General features: G+C 51.7%; 1 protein-coding gene across 10 annotated transcripts in view; it reads left to right on the forward strand.

Moving 5' to 3' along the window:
- LOC101113239 (janus kinase and microtubule-interacting protein 1) overlaps positions 1–22,021 on the forward strand; it is a 130,136-nt gene that overhangs the window by 77,472 nt on the left and 30,643 nt on the right. For 9 of the 10 annotated variants that reach the window (XM_042251626.1, XM_042251627.1, XM_042251628.1 and 6 more), the window contains 2 exons: positions 6,497–6,761; positions 15,068–15,562. In XM_042251626.1, the coding sequence (XP_042107560.1) occupies positions 6,633–6,761; positions 15,068–15,562 (624 nt within the window). In that variant the 5' untranslated portion in view covers positions 6,497–6,632. The remainder of the gene's footprint in view (positions 1–6,496; positions 6,762–15,067; positions 15,563–22,021) is intronic. The other variant, XM_042251632.1, reaches the window with a different exon arrangement.

A 22,021-nucleotide genomic window follows, 5' to 3' on the forward strand; every position in this document is an offset into this window, starting at 1 on the left:
TTTACTTATCACTTCTTATAATTTTTTGAAACTTCCACTGACTATTTCACACTCGTGTTGAATAAGAAAAGAGTGTGGACAGTGCGCATGAGCACCTTATTAATTTGCTATAACTGGAGAACGAGATGTCCTCAGAATGTTAATATTTTAGACCTTGCAGACTTTTTAAGTGTTAAAGGAATTATTATTTGCTCTATTTTTTGCGGGGTGGAAGGTGTGGCCAAAAAACTCTGCTCTCTAGAAAAATCTTTGCTCTCTTCTCATTTTCCTATCTGTTTGCCTCTTGCAGAATACCATCTGCCAGTTGTGTGGTGCGTTCTGCTGTTGTTTTGCCCTTCTGATGTCCTTGCTCTTTAATTTTTTTTTTATTGGAATGTAATTGCTTTACAATGTTGTATTAGTTTCTGCTGCACAGTGAAGCGAATTTGTTTCCCTTCTGCTCTGAGCTGGGCGGACAGACCTCTCAGCTTGCTAGCCTTGTGTGTAAATCATGAGATGGTAGGCTATGAGGGAGGGAAGGACAGGGGAGTTGCCTGTGGGGTGGTGTGTGCTGGCTTATGACTGATGTGAAAGGCAGCAGGGAAAGCGGCAGGGCTCAGCGCTAAGAAGCTAAGTTATCTTAAGTCATTAAACAGTGTGCCCTGAGCTTTTTCCTTCCTCCTTCCCAATGTATTGCTTTCCAGTGGCTGCCATAAAGAATTCCCACAAATAGAGTGGCTTAAAACAACAGAAGTTTACTTTCTTACATGTTTGGGAGGTCAGAAGTCCAAGGTCAAGGTCACCCTAATCTTAGATGCTCTCATCTTGGGATCTTCAACTTGATTACATCTACAGAGACCCTTTTTCTAAACCAGAGCAGGTTTCTGGCTGCCAGGAATAGGATGTGAACATATCTTTTGGGGGCCACCGTTCAGCCCACTCTAGACCTCATCAGCCAGAAGCTGACCCATGTTGCTTGGGACCTGCTGCCCAACCAAGCACCCATAGAGTCACGCTTAAACTCCTTCCAGGGCCAGCGTCACCGGCGCACAGCGAGGTCATAGAGGCCGTCAGGGGGCCCACCTCTTGGTTTAATGCTCTGTGTCATCGTCATGAAAGTCTGAATAGCTTTTGAACCCAGACCCTTGCATTTCCATTTCGCACTGGGCTGCACATTCTAAAGCTGGTCTTGGCCCGGTCTGTGATCTGCAGGTCCCAGGAGGCCTGACACATTTGCAGCCCTTGTCTCCACTGATGACTTGAGTGATATTTGTTATAGGTTCCAATACCCTGGTTCCTCTTTCTTTTTAGCCCCAGTCACAATCCCGGGTTATTTATGTGTTCATTTCCCTCGTTGTCTCCCTGGCTAGAAACTTGTGTGATGGCCAGGACCCCGTCTGGTCCTGCGTTGCCCCCCAGGGCTAGCGTGATTTCTGGAATGTACCTTCTTGGCTCCGCTCTCCTTCCCAGCATGGCGCCGAGCAGTCACATCTCCTGGCTGAGACTCTTGGGCTCCTCTGTGAGGACTGGGCTGTGCCTGGCTCTGCGGGCCGCTGTGAGCTCTAAATGAAAAGCCGTGGCACAGAGTGGGCACCAGGCTCGTCTCAGGTGGAAGCATGACCCACAGTTGCTCCTGGAGGTCAAGGCCTTTGCAGAAGTCATTGCCTGTGGGCTGATCATAGTGACACTGTGTGGCACTCTAAGCCTTGGGCTGGACTGGCCTTGGGTGTGTTCTTGACACAAGGCCAAGTTTGACTGGGCCCAGAACCCTGGGTACCTTCCCCTCTTGAGTCCCATTCAACATCACACTCAACATTTATTGAGGCCCCGGCCTGGCAGATGTTGAAGGTGGGTGTCGAGAGCAGTAGGCTTGGCCTTAGTTTACTGGAGTCTATTTGTCCTGGAAATACTGAGCTCAGACTTTGGGCTGAGCACAGGGTAAAGCAGACAAAGCTCTAAGTCAAGTCCTGTCCTTGAGCGGCTGATTGTCATGTAGGGCTGACAAATGAGCAAAGACATAGGGCAGCCCTCAGCCTGTAGTTTGGGGGTGCTCAGAGGAGGCACCTGACCAACATGGAAGGCATCTGGGGAAGCTTCCTGGAGGAAGCATAATGGGAGTTGGCCGTGAAAAGGGGTGGGGAATTGGCTTTCTCTGTCAGAGAACTGCATCACCACGGCCTGCTGGGGAGTGTATCGGGCCTGGAGTGTGAGGTGGCTACGGGAGAGGTGGTGGGGTTGGGGGTGTGGCGTGACTCAGACCCTGAAAGGCTTGCACCCCTTCAGGAGTCAGGGTTTTCTTCAGAGGCAGCCTGAGTCTTAGATGGCTTCTAAGCAGGAGAATCTCTGTGACTTTCCCTTTTGCGGCCTCAGTTTTCTCATCTGTAAAATGGGGGATGTGTGCTGAGCTTCTAATGAGATGACATACTTTTCCAAGGGGTGCTATGGTTGGGGTAAGAAACTGGGTCATCCCCAGGCATGGCCTCCTATCTCTGCCCTTTGCCTCTTCTGCTCTTGGGGTCATGAAAGCCTGACCCAGGGGGCCTTGGGTCCAGCCAGTCCAGGGTCTGATAAAAAGGTGGTGTCTGGGACTGGCCCCGGAGACTTAACAGCCACTGTTCTCACAACCCCCAGACGCTCCTGGGTTTCCATTCCTGTTCCCATTGCTGTCCATGGCTGGATTGCCGTCCCAGGATCTCACGGAGTGGTGGTCCAGTCTGGCTACCTGTGTCCAGCCTGCTGTGCCGCCTCGGGCAAGTGCTTTGCTTCCCTGGGCCCAGAGCCTCATCTGAAACCTCCCTTTTCCCAAGCATCTTCAGTGAGCATGGGAGGGGCTGCTGGGAAGGAAAGGGGCCTTCCCATTTGTCAGGCCACTGGCAGGCTGTGACAGTGTGATACCAGGTGGGCTGTGCCTTGATACCATGGCTTCTAGCAGTGCCCAGATCCAGCACGGATCACCTTGGCCTTAATGGAGACAACTGGAGGCTGGCATTGCTCTTCCTAATAGATTTAGCTTTGTTTTGTTTAGTGAGTATTTCACTGGGCCAGGCACCTTGCCAGCACTTCAAATTCTGGTCCCTATGAAGTGAGTGCTATGGGTCCCATTAAACAGATATGAAAACCGAGTCTTTGAGAAGTTCAGGGATTTGCCCAGGACCAGTGACTCAGATGGTAAAGAATCCACCTGCCAATGCAGGAGACCCAGTTTAGCTCTCTGGGTCAAAAAGATCCTCTGGAGAAGGGAATGGCAACCCACTCCAGTATTCTTGCCTGGAGAATCCCCATGGACAGAGGAGCCAGGTCACAAGAGTCAGACACGACTGAGTGACTAACACTTTCACTTTCATGAAGTCAGTCACGTGGGTCCCATTAAACAAATGTGAAAACCAAGTCTTCTTAGAGAAGTTCAGTGATTCAGTCCCAGGTCTGCCTCATTCTAAACGATGGGCCTTTGCCCTTTTCTGGGGTGACAGGGGCATCCTGCAGAATGGTCAGCTGTGTCCTGGGGGTGTGGCCTTTGACCTTCCCTCTCGGGGAAGCATCTTTTCCTTCCGGGCAGCCGTGAGAGGGTCAGGTGGAGTCAGGTGGAGCTGGAACTGCGTCCCACTGCACCTGGAGGGCAGCTGGCCGCAGCAGCGTCTTTCTCCTGTCCTTCCCAGCTAGAGCCAGGTAGTTTCCTGAAACTTGCTCACTCACCTTCCTTTGGGGCTTCCCTCATAGCGCAGTTGGTAAAGAATCCACCTGCAATGCAGGAGACCCGGGTTAGATTCCTGGGTCGGGAAGATCCCCTGGAGCAGGGAAAGGCTACCCCCTGCAGTATTCCGGCCTGGAGAATTCTGTGGACTGTACAGTCCATGGGGTCGCAAAGAGTCAGACACGACTGAGCTTCGCTTCACCTCTCTTTCACTTTCACTTCACCTTCCTTAAAGAAAAATGGCATCATTTTTTCTGTAAAACAGTAATAGAAAATTCAATTTACTTGGAAGAGTATAAAGAGAAAAAGTAGCTGCTGGTGCATTGTCACTAGGCTGTCCCTGCGACACCTGGGAGGTGCACCTACCTCCTCCTCACCCCTGTGTCACCAGAACGCAGGGCCTGCCGCAGGCAGCTGCTCAACACATAGTTGTGATCAAATGCAAAAGATGAACAAATACAGTTCAGAAAATTGCAATCGCAAATCATATTTGTCCTTTGACGCTGCCTTTTTCACTCTTTGCAACACTGGCCTTTCTCCCTGTGGGGTTTGCTCTCACCGCCTGGATGTAATTTACCTGACCCGTCTGTTGTGGCTGAGCGTTTCGTCGCTGGGAAGAACATCCATGTGTTCGTCCAGAGACCAAATCTCTGCTTAGCTAAAGTGCATTCCTAGAAGGGGCGTTGTGGGGCCACAGGATGGAACAGAGGAAGCAACCTCCCCTTTCCCGGGTGTCTGGAAGATGCTTCCTACTCCTCGGGCTGTAGGGGAGGCACATGGCAGAGGCCGATTTCTGAGAAGCGCTGCGGGTGCAAGAGCAGGCAGGTCAGAGGAGAGAATGAATTATTGTTTGTGCTCTGATAAGTCCAATTGGAGCAAATGGAGTTCATCCTTTTCTGAAGACAGAATGTACCGCTCTGGAATCGATCCGGGGTCGTGGGGGGAGGTTGATTACCCCAAATAAACCTCCATGGCACGCTGAGAGACAGTTCTGTCTCCTGTTCAAGTGTAACTGGCCTCCATTACTGCCTTCCCAGATTCCTAGCTGGATGGACATCCCGGGCCCCCAGGGCTAGCAGGTCATGCTGGACTGGAGTTCATGGCCATTGCATGTCCCTAGCCCACCAGACCCACTGGCATTGACAAGAACCGCCCCCCCCCATCCCCGTCCCACACTTCCCCTGGCCCCCTCCGAACTCCCACCCCACCAAGCAGCCCTGCCCAGGCCACGGACCCTATGTTGCTGAATCTGATGGCCACTTTCCAGTCTTCCCCTTCACTTCTTAGGAGCTGCCCCTGTCAGATCCTTCCTTCTTCTAGAAACACTTTCTTCCCTTAGCTTTCCTGGTTCTCCGTTTTTCTCCTTCAATCTGCAGACTTCTCGTTTACTGTTTTCCTTGCTGATTTTGTATCTCCTCCCTGACCTCCCAAGGTTGGTCTTCCACCACTCTGGAATGCTCTCTTGTTTTCCTCTCTTCATTTTCTCCCAAGACTTCCCTGGTGGCTCAGACGATAAAGCGTCTGCCTACAATGTGGGAGACCCGGGTTTGATCCCTGGATCAGGAAGATCCCCTGGAGAAGGAAATGGCAACCCGCTCCAGTACTCTTGCCTGGAAAATCCCATGGACAGAGGGGCCTAGTAGGCTACAGTTCATGGGGTTGCAAAGAGTCAGACACGACTGAGTGACTAAACTTTCTTTTCCACTTACTAGCTGTGTGGCCTTAGGTAGCTTACTTAGCTTCTCTGCAACTTACTTGTCTCATCTCCATGATGGGTCTGATAACTACCTACCTCTCCAGGTCCTGCAAGGATGATACGCTTCCCTTCTCTCATCACAGGATTCGGCACGCAATAGGTGCCTTCTGTGGTCACTCATTCATTCTCTCATTCACTCAGCAAGTGTTGATGGGGTGCCTCTTGCATGCTGGGCTCTACTAAGTGCGGAGAACACCGAGAGAACTAAACAGATGTAGGCCCTGCTTACTTGAAGCTCATATCCCGGTGTAGGGGAAATAGACAGGAAGTAAGTGAATGTCCATTTGTCACATGGAAAGCAGTAGCAAGGCAGAGCAAGGGGCAGGGGCCCCAGAGTCAAGCTCACAGCGCAAAGCAGCCTGGGGTTGGCTGGGCACAGTGCTGGGAGCTGGGAGCCTGTACTGTCTTGCCCCAGGCTGGCTTGGGCACCTCCTCTGGGCCCAGAGCTGGCTGTTCTAGGCAACCAGTGCTGGGCTGTCCTGGGAGTGCGGAGGGAACGGCTAACCATAAAGGTTAGAGTCCATAAAGGAGTCTGAAAGCCCAGCTTTCAGAGTGCGGTCCTTATCCTGGCTCCAGGTTTGTGCTCTCGGAGCACACTGTGATACCAGGTGGGCTGTACCTTGATACCATGGGACCCCCTGGGGTCCTGCCTTAGGAAATGGCATCTGGTGACTGAGGCTCAGTGACATTTGCAGACCAAGGCTTACAGTTGCTTAGGTGGCATAGTCTCATCTTGATGAGGCCAGGACTGGACCAGATAGAGCTACTCAGTGAGGAGTGGTCACAAGGAACCTCCACCTGGGAGCATGGGAGACATGCAAATCGGCTTTCTGGGGGGTGATCCCAGGACCATAATAAGCTTCCAGGTGATTCTGACGCAGCCCTAGCTGGAGAAGTGCTCGGTCAGTTTTGAATGGCAGGGCATCCTTGGGTTAGCAGTGCAAGCTCTGGGAGGGAGGCCTCGGTGAATGCTAGCTGCACTCCTGTTAAGAGTGCCCCAGGCGAGAGGCACACTACCTCCCTTCCCTGCCCCCACTGCTTCTGCTGACCTGGCCTCCTTCTTTTCCCAGGATCCCAAGTGATGGTGGTTTACACGGAGGAGGAGCTGAGCCCTGCGAGACTGGTTAGCACGGCGGAGCTGGGAGCGGTGCCTGCTGGCTGGCGGGAGTGAACGCAAGATCTCAGCATCTCAACTTGAGAGGAAGCATGTCTAAGAAAGGCCGGAGCAAGGGCGAGAAGCCCGAGATGGAGATGGACCCGGTGCAGATGGCAAACGAGGAGCTGCGGGCCAAACTGACCAGCATTCAGATCGAGTTCCAGCAGGAAAAGAGCAAGGTGGGAGGGGCGTGGGTCTCCCGGCTCGGGTGAGGTGTGGGCTGTGAATTCCTGGTGGACAGACTGCCCTGGGAAGGTGTGTCCCAGGGCTGGGGTGAGAGTGGGCACTTCCACTCTCCGAGCCTCAACTTGCCCCTCAATAAAATGGGTATAACATCGGTACAGAGGCCATGTGGGTGCAAATCCTGTCCCATCCCCCACCTTTGGCTCTGATCTCAGGCCAGTTACTTCACTCTCCATACCATAACTCCCCTCGCCTGCAGGATGGGACCATAATAAGGCCACCCGATGGGCCAACGGTCAGGAGTAAGGGTGTAAATACAGATACATGAAGGGCTCAGTATGGAGCCTGGCTCTGTGATGGGACCCTTTGCTCTGGTAAGGCAGGTATGAGCTTTGGAGCCCGTCAGTACAATACCCAGTTGAGTGCCAGTCAAAGGGCAGGCGTGATGGGCAGCTAGTGACAGTGGGAGACCAGGCTGTCTAACCTTGCAGACCTGGCTTTAGACCTCACCTAGGCTCCTGACTGACTTCACAGTCTTCGACAAGTGACCTGAAGTCTCTGAACCTCCATTTTCTCATCTATAACATGGTATCATAGTGACTGCCCGATTTAAGGTTATCTTGGGCCTTCATAGTAGCTGTCAGTAAAGAGCTTGCCTGCAGTGCAAGAGACCCAGGTTCAATTCCTGGGTCAGGAAGATCCCCTGGAGGAGGGCATGGCAGTCTACTCCAGTATTCTTGCCTGGAGAATCCCATGAACAGAAGAGCCTGGAGGACCGCAGTCCGTGGGGTTGCAAGAGTCAGACACAACTTAGCGATTAAACTACTACCAAAGATCTGTAAAGAAAGCTGAGTCCCGAAGAATCGATGCTTTTGAACTGTAGTGCTGGAGAAGACTCTTGAGAGTCCCTTGGACTGCAAGGAGATCCAACCAGTCCATCCTAAAGGAGATCAGTCCTGACTGTTCATTGGAAGGACTGATGCTGAAGCTGAAACCAATACTCTGGCCACCTGATAGGAAGAAATGACTCATTGAAAAAGACCCTGATGCTGGGAAAGATTGAAGGTGGAAGGAAAAGGGGACAACAGAGGATGAGATGGTTTGATGGCATCACCGACTCGATGGACATGAGTTTGAGTAAGCTCATGGACATGAGTTGGTGATGGGACAGGGAAGCCTGGCATGCTGCAGTCCCTGAGGTTGCAAAGAGTCGGACACAACTGAGTGACTGAACTGACCTGAACTGAAAGATCTCAGGTGATGGAAACAAAGAAAGCCCATCTTGCACAGCCACGGTCCTTTATGCTGGTGTGGTTCTGACCCGGGTGGTTTGAGGGCAAAAGCAGGCAAGGTGGGAGGTGCTCTGCCAGCCCAGAGAGGAGCCGCCACTTGTGTGAGAAGAGAAAGAGGATGGGATTTGGGCTTGTTCCTGGGGGACCCATCTGAGGACCTTGTCTGGCTGGGGACACGGAGGTTGTACTCTCAGCCCCGCAGGTCCCCTCCCGCCCTGCCCCCAGACCTGAGGGCAGGGAGGGCCTGCCCCAGGAATAGCTGCAGGTGTCTGGTTGAGAGCTGGGACTCTGGCAGCAGCTGGAGTGCTGAGCAGGGTCCAGCTTCTGGGTGGGGAGGGGGCTGAGGCTTGGTCCTTGGCTCTGAGCCCAGCTCAAGATGGCTGCGTGGAGAACAGAGGCAGAGTCCTTGAGCTGGGGCGATGAAGACTGGGCTTCTGGAGCTTGGGGACACGTATGCCCCTTCCCGTGCCCAGACTCTCATGAGTTCCAGAGACAGTGCAGCCGCAGTCTTTCAGCATAGCTGCTGGCGGTGCAGCCTGTGCACGCCCTGCCCAACCCAGGAAGGATTCACCTGCCAGGATCCCCCGGGGTTATCTGCTGCCCAGCTGGGCCTGAGCAGCTGACTAGGAAGGAGCAACAGCAGCTGTGTCTGTGGGACCATTGTCATTTGACCAGGTCTCCATCCCACCTCCACCACCTAATCCGCCTTGAGGTCTTGGGGCAAGCCGGGTAGCTGCCTTATGCCTCAGTTTCCCCATCTGTTAAATGGGGACATCTGATGTGTCTGCCTCTCTGGTTTGTTTAAGGAATGACTAAGAGTCACATCCAGGGCCCCGGGCACTGCCTGTCACGTTGTAGTTACTCAGGGCTTGGCAGACATTTCTTATGTGTCTGCTATGCAGTCCACACCAGGTACCGTGGAGAGCCTCCTGACCCTTGCAGTGACCTGTGAGGTTAGATGAGGCTCTCCCCACTTTGTTGTCCTTTAGTTGCTAAATCGTGTCTGATTTTTTGTGACCCGTGGACTGTAGCCTGTCAGGCTTCTCTGGCCACGGGATTTCGCAGGCAAGAATACTGGAGTGGGTTGCCATTCCCTTCTCCAAGGGATCTTTCTGATTCAGAGATCAAACCCACATCTCCTGAATTGGCAAGCAGGTTCTTTACTGCTGAGCTACCTGGGAAGCCCCCTTCTCCCCCACTCTAAAGGTGAGCAGACTGAGGGTCAGGGAAGAGAGGTGGCCAGGTTTCTGTAAACAAAATACCACAGACTTGGAGGCTTCGACCACAGAGATTTATTTCCTCATAGTCCTGGAAGTTGGGAGTCTGAAATCAGGGTTCAGGCAGAGTTGGTTTCCTCCTGGGGCCTCTCTCCTCGGCTTGTAGATGGCCATCTTCTTCCTGCATCCTCAGATGGTCTTCTCCGCCTGGGTCTGTGTTTTAATCTCTTCTTATAAGGGTACCAGTTATATTGGATCAGGACCTCACCCTCATGACCTCATTTAACTTGGTGACCTCTTTTAAGACTGTCTTCAAATACAGTCACATTCTGAGGTTCTGGCAGGGGTGGGGGTGGGGGGTTGGTTAGAACAACCACATGGGAATTTGGTGGACACGATTCAGCCCATCACAGCAGGACAGTCTGGTCGTAGGTGTTGGCACGAGGTTGGAAGCCTGGCCTACGAGAACCCCAGGCTGGGCCTCCCTGTCCCCAGCACCTCCTGCCCCACATGCCCTGGCTGCTGTGTTCTCAATCAAGCCACCTCGTGGCCCTTCCAAGGGTGTGCGGAGAGGGTTTCTGTTCTTGGAGAATTCAGCAGTGTGTTTACTGGCTGGTATGACACCTGTGAAAGTCGCCCAGTTGTGTCCAACTCTTTGTGACCACATGGACTATACAGTCCATGGAATTCTCCAGGCCAGAATACTGGAGTAGGTATCCTTTCCCTTCTCCAGGGGATCTTCCAGACCCAGGAATCGAACTGGGGTCTCCTGCATTGCAGGTGTATTCTCTACCAACTGAGCTATCATGATAAACATACATATAAACCTTACAATTGCATAGAACTGTTACTTCTATATGATCTTGTGATAGCCAGTTTTGATGTTGCATTTACAGTGTTGTTACTTCAGCAGAGGAACCCATAGAATCAAGGATTGTTGGGAACACACCTGTTGGTTCTTCGAGTCCCCCTGGGCCTGTGCCCCAGGGCTGGGCTGGGCATTTGGAGATGACTCAGAAATGACCCCATTCACAGACAGGCTGTGTGCTAAGATGCTCAGGGAGCTAGGTGGATAACAGTACTTGGCTTGTGGCACCAGAGGTTTTAGGAAACCATGCAGTGGTCAGAGGGGCCTGAAAAAGCTTTGCTTTCTCTCTCCAGAGGTGGTGTGGAGCCAGCTCTGAAGGATTTTGCTAGCTGGTGAGAAAGGGAGCAGGATTCACACCATCCCAAGTATCCAGCATCACCTGGGGGCTTCCTCAGTGTCACCTGGGGTGCCAGGCCACTGGAGGCAGAGTCCCTGGCTTGTTGAAGCCCACAGTCTGGGGTGGGTAGGGGCAGAGAGGGCAATGGTCAGCACATGGGCTCAGGACGGGCCATGGAGCTTCTAGCTGCTGCCCACCACTCAACAGCTGGTGATTCTTGCAGTGAGCAGCCCATCCTGGTCTTGATCTACCCCGGGTCAGGGACTAATCTAGCTACAGAAGCAAGTCAGGCCCCATCCTGCCCTTCAGGGGCTGGCCCAGTGGGTATGCTGGGAGGGTTGGAACTGGGGTGTGGTCTGTGTGGTGATGGAGGGAATCACACTCCAGGGACCCAGAGGAGGCCCTGACCCAATCGAGGAAGGCTTCCAGACCCTCCTGGGGAATGGAGGGAAGGCACCAGGCAGAGGGGCCAGCAAGCCTAGGAGCCGGGAGCCCCTGGGGAGTGGATGCTGTCACTGATTATTTACAAACTGCCAGGCCCATCATCCTTTCATTCTTGGTTATTGAGCTTCCACCACATGCCATGCTCTGTCCCAGAAACTGCGCTGCCCTGGAGACCCTCTCCCTGAGCTGGTGTCTAGTGGGGGAGGTGGGGAGCAAAGGCCAGGAGATTAACATGTGATATTTGTGCCATAGTGAAAAGTGTCAAGAAAGTAAGGCTGGAGAAGCAAGTGGAGAGTAGTGGGGTTGGAGCAGGGGCGGCTCTTCTGGGAGGTGGTCGGCAACAAAGGGGCGCTGCAGGTGGGGGAGGGCAGGCCCTGCAGAGACCTGGCCAGGAGCCCTCCAGGCAGAGGGAACAGCTCAGGAAAAGGCCTGCAGGCGGGAAGGTGTCTGTGTGTCCAAGGTGCAGTGGGCAGGGAGGTGGCCTGAGCTGGGCGGTCACGGAGGAGGACCAGAGAGCCATAAACCAGGGTCAGTCCTGCGGGCCGGGGAGGACTCAGGCCTGTGTGTTGCATGCCACAGAGCTCTCGAGGGTTTCTGTTTGTGTTCTTTTGCATTTTTTGTATGTATCTATTCAATCCTTTATATCACTACAAACTCTGATTTTATACTTTGGGTTGTCATCCAATACTATTAGGTTGGCCAAAATGTTCGTTTGGTTAATGAATACATCGTTCAATGAAGTTCTTGGTGAAAATGAAAAATGTATTTTATTTTAACTTAAAACCGAGTGGACTTTTTAGTCAACCTGATACCTTATTTTGCTCAAACCGTTCCAGCTTTGGCCACTGGATCTCTTCCAGCCGGCTCCTGTGTCCCTTTGACACACCCCTGCCACTGTGGCCTTTGTTAATTTCTTCTCAGGCACACCCCTACTTTCTGGTCCTGTAAGGTCCTCCTGGTTCATTTTGGATGTTCCCTGCCCCATTCCTAGAGCCACTCACCAAGGCCCTCTGGTCGCTTTTATTGGAAAATGGTGAGAAACCGAGATCTGGGCACTGGGAGTGCTCACCACTGCTGGCATGCCATTACTTCTGGGCTTAGCTAGAAGAGCAAGGAAGCGTATGCATATATACTAACTGTGTATGTATACATATCTAAGCTATTCTTAATGTAACCTCTAAATGTATATTAAGTTAAAGGTGAGTTCTTACTGACGTCCTCAGCCTAATCCACTACCACTTGGATCCTCTGGCCTCCTCCCCTTGCTTATGGTGTCCTCTCTCCAGCAGAGAGAGCCTGACTCCACCACCCACTTAGTTACTCAACGCTCTGCACACACAGTGGTTTCAGAACAATTAACCTGCACCCTAAGAATTCAGAGGGCAGTGGAGGGAAATCATCTGAGTTCTGAGGCCTGTGCTGGCCACCAGGGGGCGACGCAGGGGCGCGTGCACAGGGGCAGACACAGGTCGACTGGTGAGGTTGACTGCCCTGGTCTCTTACAGGGCTGCAGCTGCCGGCTTGAGCCAGGGTGGTCGCAGGGATGGGTTGAGGAGCAGGGGAGACAGCCAAGCGGAGGCTGACTTCACTGTGCCCACTGGAGGGTGGGGTGGGCAGCGTTCTTCCCACCAGCCCCAGCTGCATGCCCTTTCTCAGTCATTTTGTTCTTGTTGCATTTAGAGCCCAGGTGCTGGGACAAGGCTGGTAAGGTCCCCTCTCTCCTGCTGCCCCTCTCGACTTGGTGGGGTGGCTTAGAGGCGTCTGGCGAGTGAGATGACATGTGACTTCTGTCAACCTGCTCAGCTGGATGGAGTAAGGAGGGGGTGCTCTGTGCACACCTGGGGCGGCCCCCGCCTCACTGTGCTACACCTGGGTCCTTGCCTGGGCTCGACCTTGGGCTTTTCTAGGTAGAGCTGGTAGGACCAGCAGGGTCTTCTCCCCTGGCCCATCCACTGTGAGCATCCCTGGCCCCTCTGTTACTGTTAGTGTCAGTGGCCCCCTCTGTCTCTCCCAGGGACAGGCCCAGCCTCCCCAACCCTCAGACTGCCCTGCACACACCTCTGTTCACACTGTCCACATCCCTCCCTCCTTTATTTATGGGGGATCAAACTTCCCTTCATCTGCTCATCCACTTTCCTCCTCCCAAGAGTCTTCACGGGGCAGCTGTTAATGGACTTGTTTCACAGGGAAGGATCTGGGAGGTTTTATAGTCAGGGTTCTTCAGACAGAAAAAGAACCAATAGGAGAGAGAGATGGAGGGGGATTTTTTTTTTTTCCCAGGAAGGTGACTCACCTGGTCATGGAGGCTGACAAATCTGAAATCTGCAGAGCAGGCAGGCTGGAAATTTCAGGGAGCATGAATCTCACACTAATGAGGCAGAGTATTTCAGTCTTTTCTGTTAAGGCCATCAACTGATTTAAGGTCTTAAGTGAGGTCCACTCACATTATAGAGGATCATTGGCTTTACTCTGGGGCTGCTGATTTAAATATTAGTCATTAAAAATACCTTCACAGCAGCATCTAGACTCATGTTTGGCTGAATGACCTGGTACCACAGCCCTGCCCAGTGGACACATTAACCATCTCGAGGTTAGGTAATTTTCCAAGCGAAATGCCTTCATCGGCACAGATTCAGAATCCGACAAGATCCCATCCTCTTGATTTCAGATCACTGTCAGTGTTAACCCAGGAAGTCAGGACACTGAGTTGCTCCCTTGGAAGGAGCATGCTGCAAGTACTTAGTCCCTCCCTGGGAAATCATGTTCAGTATTTAAAGTTCTGGCATCCCGGCCCTTAGTCCCTTAGGAAGAGGCCCATTCTAACTCTCAGGCAAAATGGGCCTTCTAACTGGGTTCATGTTTAATTTCCGTGATTAAGTTTGCTGTAAGGAGACTTGTGTCTTTGCCTGGTGGGTTTGATTTGCTTTTTCCCTGCTGTTTTAAGTAAAGATTTGCCCACCCTACGTAACACTGTAAAACTCCTCACCTAAAATTAATTTCAGCATGTTGGTGTGCTATAAACAGTGTGGTCCAGGGGAAATTATGCCACTTTCCATGGAAACAGCCTGTCCATGAGAGACACATTTGTTTCGGTTCTTTGGAGATGGGTGTCATTTAGAAAGCAAATGGATTCTTGTGTAATGTATGTAATCGTGTGATATTTGAAATGGAAAGATCGAATAAAGCCTTTTGGGGTGTTTGAAGAAAACACTCCCTTGGCACATCTTACAAATAAAGTTTTGTTTGCTGAATAGATGAATACATTCTGGTGGGGCTGGCAGCCTGGCAGCTGCAGAATCCCACTTTCTCTGGGGCCAGGGACCCGGGGGTAAAGCCTTGCCCGGCCCCTTGGCAGCCGCTCACCCCAGGCAGGTCACTGGGACATCTCTTGGTTGCATACATGCTCAGTCATATCCAACTCTTTGTCACCCTACGGACTATAGCCCGCCTGGCTCCTCTGTCCATGGGATTTCCCCAGGCAAGAATACTGGAGTGGGTGGCCATTTCCTCCTATAGGGGATTTTCTCATCCAGGGATCGAACCCGTCTCCCACATCTCCTGGATCGGCAGGCAGATTCTTTACCACTGAGCCACCTGGGAAGTCCGAACCTTGGCTGCCTCAGGCAAAACAGTTGCCCCCTTCCTGGGTGGTGAGGGGTTCATGTTGCTGTGGCGCTGGAGCCCCCTAGTCCTGGCAGGGGAGTGAGGGCACCTCCGTTCCCCCACCTCCACCCCTTTCTACCTTCACCTGCTCCGTCTCGAATTCCAGAGCTCAGGGCAGGAGCACTGGAGATGTATTTCTGGTCTACACTTTGATGAGACAGATGATTACTGCAGGGCATATTTTGTGACTGATAAATTGTCCTTCCTCGGAAAAACTCCAAATCAGAGGGGATGTCAGAGTCTGACCCTCCTCCAACACCTTCAGATGGTTTTCCACGGCTGGGGAAATCTCAGTAAAACAGTAGGGAAGAGTCTGGGTGGGGCTAATGGAGGTGGCGGCAGAGGGAACTGGAGGGTGGGGGCCCAGGAGGGTCTCAGGGGCCTGTCATACAAAAAGGGACTTGGGGAGGTGCCAGCAAGCCTTGCCGGCGCCCCCCGTCCTGGCCCTGACCCTGACCGAGTCTCCCCGCTCTGGCCGCAGGTGGGTAAGCTGCGCGAGCGGCTGCAGGAGGCCAAGCTGGAGCGTGAGCAGGAGCAGCGACGGCACACGGCTTACATCTCGGAGCTCAGGGCCAAGCTCCACGAGGAGAAGACCAAGGAGCTGCAGGCACTGCGCGAGGTGCTCATCCGCCAGCATGAGCAGGAGGCGGCGCGCACGGCCAAGATCAAGGAGGGCGAGCTGCAGCGGCTGCAGGCCACGCTGAACGTGCTGCGCGACGGCGCGGCTGACAAGGTCAAGACGGCGCTCCTGGCTGACGCGCGCGAAGAGGCGCGCAGGGCCTTCGACGGCGAGCGCCTGCGGCTGCAGCAAGAGATCCTGGAGCTCAAGGCGGCGCGCAAGCAGGCGGAGGAGGCGCTCAGCAACTGCATGCAGGCCGACAAGACCAAGGCGGCCGACCTGCGCGCCGCCTACCAGGCGCACCAGGACGAGGTGCACCGCATCAAGCGCGAGTGCGAGCGCGACATCCGCCGGCTGGTACGTGTGCTGCCCCGCCCCGCCTTGCGTGCGCGCCGGTCCTGCAGTACACGCACTCCCGCACGCCCCACGCATGCGCGCCCTGTCTCTCTCGTACACAGGCACCTTTTCTGTTCTATATACAGGCACCCTGTCCTCCCTGCCCACAGACAACCCCTCCTTCTGTGCACACGCGCCTCATCCTTCCCTGACTCATGCGTGTGACCTCTCTGCAAGCACGTGCCCCATCTTCCCCTCTTGGAGCAGTAAACGGGGACCACTGTGCTCCCAGCCTGGCTCTAGGCCCTAGGGTTCCAGCAAAGTCCCTCCCATCCTGGGTGCGGGATGGAGGCTTCCGGCAGGGCTGTCCTGTCGGTGGGAGACACCTTAAGAAATTGAAGGATTGGAGGTGGAAGGACCATCCCTAGACTGGTCACCAGCCAATGACAGAGCATCAGTTCACATCTTAACAATCCAGTACCTGGACTGGCAGAAGAGTCGCACTGATTTTAAATTTCTAATGTATAGAAAATCTAAGCACATACCAGGACTGAGGTCTTAGAGGTGTTCCGCAGCCCCTGTTGTCACTTAATAGGAAGAGAAGGCTTTGGAGAAGGTTTCTTCTGCGTGTGAATCCAGACTCCTGTCAGCTGTGACCCCAATCAGGTTGCATCGGTCGCTAAATCTCTGGTGCCTCATCTACAGAAGGAGGAATGATCACGTATCTGTTCCAGCGTGCTGAGAATTAAGTTAACTAAGTCTTTATCAACAGCCTATAGTTTCTGTAATAGGAGACATATAAAGTATGCTCCTCTGTCATAGGAAATGTATAAAAAAATGTAAGTGTTAGTCGCTCAGTCGTGTCCAACTCTTTGCAACGCCATGGAGCCTTCCAGGCTCCTCTGTCCATGGGATTATCCAGGCAAGAATACTGGAGTAGATTGCCATGCCCTCCTCCAGGGGATCTTCCCGACCCAGGGGTTGAACCCAGGTCTCCCACATTGCAGGCAGATTCTTTACTGGCTGAGCCACCAGAGAAGCCCCAGGAAATGTATATTTAAGGGAAATAGAATGGGGAGAAAACAAGTATTTGCCCAAGAGATGGACTGAGCTTAATTTAAAATGTACCAAGGACTTGGTGTCTGTGTGTGTGTGTGTATTAGTCGCTCAGTTGTGTCCAGTTCTTTGCGACTCCACAGACCGTAGTCTTCTAGGCTCCTCTGCCCATGGGATTCTCTAGACAAGAATACTGGAGTGAGTTGCCATTCCCTTCTCCAGGGGATCTTCCCAACCCAGGGACTGAACCTGGGTCTCCCACATTGCAGGCAAATTCTTTACCATTTGAGCCATCAGAGAAGCCCCAGGACTTGGTATCTGTTTCCATTCCAGTGCCAAGTAGAACTATCCCCAGTTCAGGTTGTCTCAGTGTGTGGGGGCCACTTAGGAGAATAGAGTGAAAGGAATTAATGTCCATTTCTCCCGCTATCCCCCCACTTGATAAATGTCCCTCCTCAGACAGGCCTCTTGGCAAACTATTCAGAAGGTGGCCTGCATTTTGTTTCTTTGTCAGCTGAATTGGATTAGAAATGCAGGAAGGCTTCCAGGCTTCCGCTTACACATTTAACATGCCTCTTAAGAAACAATTGAGGAGAAAAAGGCAGTTGTGGTCAGTGTGGGGCCATTGGACTCATTCCTTAGATCAGTTAGGATTAGGTCTGAGAACCCTGTTATACAGGGGCTTAAAATCTGGAATTTATTTCTCTGTTAATGTGCAAAGTCTGGAAAGGGCTTCACAGAGCAGTGCAGGCCACAGGGCCTCTCAGCTTTCCCCTCAGAAGGGGCTCTGTGAGGAGGCCCTGTTCCTCACAGCCCCTCCTGCCATGGAGTGCCAACCATCACATCTTTATCCCAGGTTGGCAATAGGAGCACAGATGAAGGAGGGCATAGTCGTCATCCGCCCTCAGGTGGTTGCTGGGAATTCTTGGCCTTCCTTGTTCATACTGTGTCACTGCAGCCTCTGCCACCACATGGCCTTTGCCTTTCCACATGGCTGGGTCTTGTCCTCTTTCTATAAGGACGCCAGTTAGTGGATCGAGTTGTGTTGTGTTAGTTGCTCAGTCGTGTCTGACCCTTTGGGACCCCTAAGAACTGTAGCTTGTTAGGCTCCCCTGTCCATGGGATTTCCCAGGCAAGAACACTGGAGTGGGTTGTCATTCCCTTCTCCAGGGGATCGTCCCAAACCCAGGGATCGAACCCAGGTCTACCCGCATTGCAGGCAGATTTTTTACCATCTGAGCCACCAGGGAAGGCCCACCCCAATCTGTTATAACTTCATCTCAGCTTAACATCTTAGTTACATCTGTAAAGATCCTATTTCTAACAGGTTCATATTCTGATTTGCCAGGTAGATGTGAAATTAGATGGGGACACCATTCATCCGCAGGTACCAAGGAGGAGAAGAGAATGGGTCTGGGGGTAGCAGCTTGATTCCTCAGACTTTGCAATGAAGAAGCGCTAACGAAATTATCCCCCAGTCGATGGATTTGTTGGGAGCTGGCTAAACTGGGGTGTTTACTGAGACACGTGTGCTGTTGGATGTGCTTGCGGAGAAGTGGCTAGATTCTGTGCCTCTGGGGCAGAGAGACAGCATAGGGAGGACTCAAGAGAGGCTGGCTTGAATCTGATTCATGGATCTGCTGCTGCCTAGAGTGTGGGCACATTCACTGTTCTGGGCCTCAAGCTTATCTGTAAAATGGGATAATGTCTACATTGAGGGTCTTTTAAAAACTGAGGAAGAGCATGTCTCTTAAGTACAAATGTCTTCCTGAGCTCACAGTAGCATGTAAGTAAGAACTGATAGCCATCATCCAGAACTGTTGTTTTTTCCCCGTCAGTTAGAGTCTTATGGCTGCAAGTGACAGAAACTCTACCTCAAACCAGTTTTTTTCACTAAAGTATCTGGACTAGCCTCTGGCACAGCCCCAGTGGGACTAATGATGTCTCTCAGGACCTGGGTTTCATAGGCTCTGCCCCGTCTTTTATCGTTCAGACTTTAGTCTCTCACTGTGCTGGTGAGATGCCATCATTGTGTCAGACTCCACGTCCTCACAAGAAACAGCTCAGAGAAAGTGAGAGAAGCTCTTTCTTAACTCCTAAGAAGAAATAGGACGGTCCTAGCAACACCCTCTTCAGGCTGTTGGCTCTGAGTGGGTCATGTATCCATCCCCGAACCACTTACTATTAAGGGGTGGGGCCATGCAGGTGTTGTGAGCCAATCAGGGCCTGCCCTGGGAATTTGGAGTGGTGCAGCCCCGCCCCCTCTCATGGTGATAGTGAGAATGTCGGAGAAGGGGAAATGGATGCAGGGACCAATCCAGGAATGTCACGCACACTCAGGTGATGGGGTTCAGGGAAGGTCAAGGTCACTGTCAAGTTCACACTTCCTCACCATCCTCAGGGTAGGGGGAAAGATCACTAAGATCAGGCTGGGAGCCAGACCGGAGTCAACAAATAAGAGTGCCTTCACAGCTGTGTGAGCTGGTAGGTCTCCTAACCTCTGGAACCTCAGGACTCTGGCTGGGGAAATGTGACAACCTAGAAATTGTTGGCTCCAAAATCTATTTCACATCGTCCATCCGTTCCTGGATGCCATCTTCACTAGTGGAGGCTGTTTTCTAGGAACCTGTTCCATGTGATTGGGTTTAAGCCCTTTGCTCACTTACTGGAATCAAGTAGGAAACCAATGCTCTTCTAAGCTGAGAATTTCCGGAGACATCTTGCTTGTGATGCTGTGCCCTCTTGTGGAAGGGACTAGTGTAATGTGGTGGTGGAAGGGAGTGCTTCCTGGCCCCAGAGCAAAGCCAGAAGTGTGCAGCCAGAATGATGAGGGGGACAGACTGGAACCCTACCTGTTAACTCGTAACGGCTCGCACCACTAATTCCCCTGGCTTTATTTTTTCTCCTAGCACTAAGCATGCTCTAGTCTATTCCAGTATTGACTTCTGCTTTCAGCTCCCCTCCCCTCTGGAGTGAAAGCTCTGGAGGCAGGGACTCTGATCTGCTTTGCTCATCAGTGTTTCCCAGCATCCCTCAGTATTGTTGAATTCAGGAAAACAAGTTTAAGTGGTTAACTCCTTTCACATTGTTCTTACAGTTTCTGGGTTGAAATCGGCAGTGGCAACAATGTTTCCTGCATCACCAAGAGTTCTTCCCTACAGTGGGGGCGCTGTTCCCCACACCTTCAGATCAGGTTTAGTCAAAGCGGGGAGCTGCGGGAGATTGTCTTGGGGGACAGGGAGGGATGCAGAGGGAAGGGGAGAAGCCTTTTTTTTTTTTTTTTTTTTTACCAAAGAAAGGCCACTCAAAGAGCTTGTTAGAACTCTGGGACTTTGCTTGAAAGCCTCAGTCCGGAGTGTTAGGGATACCATTTTCCTCCTTTGTAAATCTCAGTTATATTTTATCAGTTTTTCATGGTCTGCTGTTTCAATAAGATAGCCAGGAGCTAAAGTAGATTAATGATGGCAGCCAACATTGATTGTGTGCTTTTAAGATGCCAGGTTCTGTGATAACCAGGTTCTGTGATAAATTCTTTCCGTGGTTGATCTGAATTTCCCCCTAGTTAAACAGGGTGTTCTCATTGTCCCCACCTCACAGAGGCTGAGGCTAAGAGAGGTGACCCAGCCTGCCCAGAGTTACACAGCTGGTGGGGGTGGGGATTTGAACTTACTTCTGTCTGCCCAGGACAGGGCTCTTAATCAGTATTCTCTGCTTGAGCGATCTTGTGTCTCAATTCAAGGTGTCTGATTCAGAGGCAGGAGTTTCAACTTCTGATTCAGGTTACAATCAACTTCAATGTGTACCCTCTGAGAGTGTGCTTAATGAGAAGGGCATTTGTATTTGTTTTCTGGGGCTGCCTTAACAAATGGCCACAGACACACTGAAGTTTATTCCCTCACTGCTCTGGACGCCAGAAGTCCAAAGTCAAGGTGTCAGTAGGGCCATGCCCCACTGAAGGCTCTCGGGGAGGGCCCTTCCTTGCTCTTCCAGCTTCTGGGGCGTCCAAGCGTTCCTGGGTTTGTGCGTGCACCACTCCAATCTCTGCCTCCCTCTTACGGCTCACCTCTGTGTTTTCCCTCTTCCTATGCATCTTCTCTTTGTCCTGTGGGAATGCTTGTCATTGGATTTAGGACCCACCCAGTTATCTCATCATCTTAAGGTCCTTAATTACACCTGTAAAGACCCTTTTCCCAAACAAGTTTCTATTCACAGGTATCTGAAGTCAGGATGTGAATATACCCTTTTAGGAACCATAATTCAAACCACTGCAGTGTTCTTCATATTTGCACACCAAAGGAGATAAAAGTCTAGGAAGGACAGGAGCTACTACTTATTGAGACCTACTATGTGCCTGCAGCAGTTGTGATTAGAGTTGTTTACTTTATGCTTACTGTGTGTTAAGCACTTTCCATGTATTCATTTCACCCTCACAACATCCCCATGATTATCCCCATTTCACAGATGAGAAAACTGAGGCATAGGAAGAAATCAGGTAGCCAAACCAAGATAATAGAGCCAGTGAGTGGTGGCCTTAGGGCCAGGACCCAGCAATCCAGTGGCCTTGCTCCTAAGCAGCCTGCCTGTCTGCTGTCCCCTTCAGTCCTCACAGTTCCCCTTCTAAGTGGAGCTGCCTACATCCCCATTTTACAAGTGAGCCTGAAGCTTGGAGAGGTCTAATGCCTTGCCAGAGGTCACATAGTTCACCAGTGGGGGTTTAGTCTCCAGTTCATACCATGCCTACTACTTTTCCCTCTGTGGCAAGCTGTTTTATAGCATGTGGCTTTAACCTTTGTGTTGGGTAATCAAGGCAATTATCCACGTTATATCACTTTACATACAGGCTTGCTCATGGTGGGCATGCACAGGTATGTGTTCAACGGTACCATGTCATAAAGACTCTATCCAGAGCTTGTTGAAACCATCCTTACGAAAGCATTAGTATTCTTTTCAGAAGTTTTTTGTATACCTTATCTCAGAATTTATTCCTAAATTCTGTGATGATAATCACTGTAGTTGAAACTATTGTGATTTTTGTCAATTAATGAAACTCTAGTACTGGGAAATTTTCTCTTTTAACACCTGTATTAGTTTCCTAGGACTGCTGTTACAAAGTACCACAAACTGGGTGGCTTAAGCAACAGAAATGTATTCACTCACAGGTTTGGAGGCTAGAAGTCTGAAGTCAAGGTGTTGCAGGACTTTGTTCTCTGGAGGCTCTAGGGGAGGGTGCTTCCTGCATCTTCCAGCTTCTGGTGGCTCCAGGTGTTCCGTGGCTGTGGCTCCATCACCCCAGTCTCTGCATTCATCTTCTCCCTTGTTTGTGTCTCTTTCCTCTTATAAGGACCCCAGTCATTAGAGCCCACCCGACTCTGCTGTGACCTCACCTTAACTATATCTGCAAAGACTCTATTTCCAAATGAAGTC

Source organism: Ovis aries, chromosome 6 (genome assembly GCF_016772045.2).
Source record: "Ovis aries strain OAR_USU_Benz2616 breed Rambouillet chromosome 6, ARS-UI_Ramb_v3.0, whole genome shotgun sequence".
Classification (NCBI taxonomy): domain Eukaryota; kingdom Metazoa; phylum Chordata; class Mammalia; order Artiodactyla; family Bovidae; genus Ovis; species Ovis aries.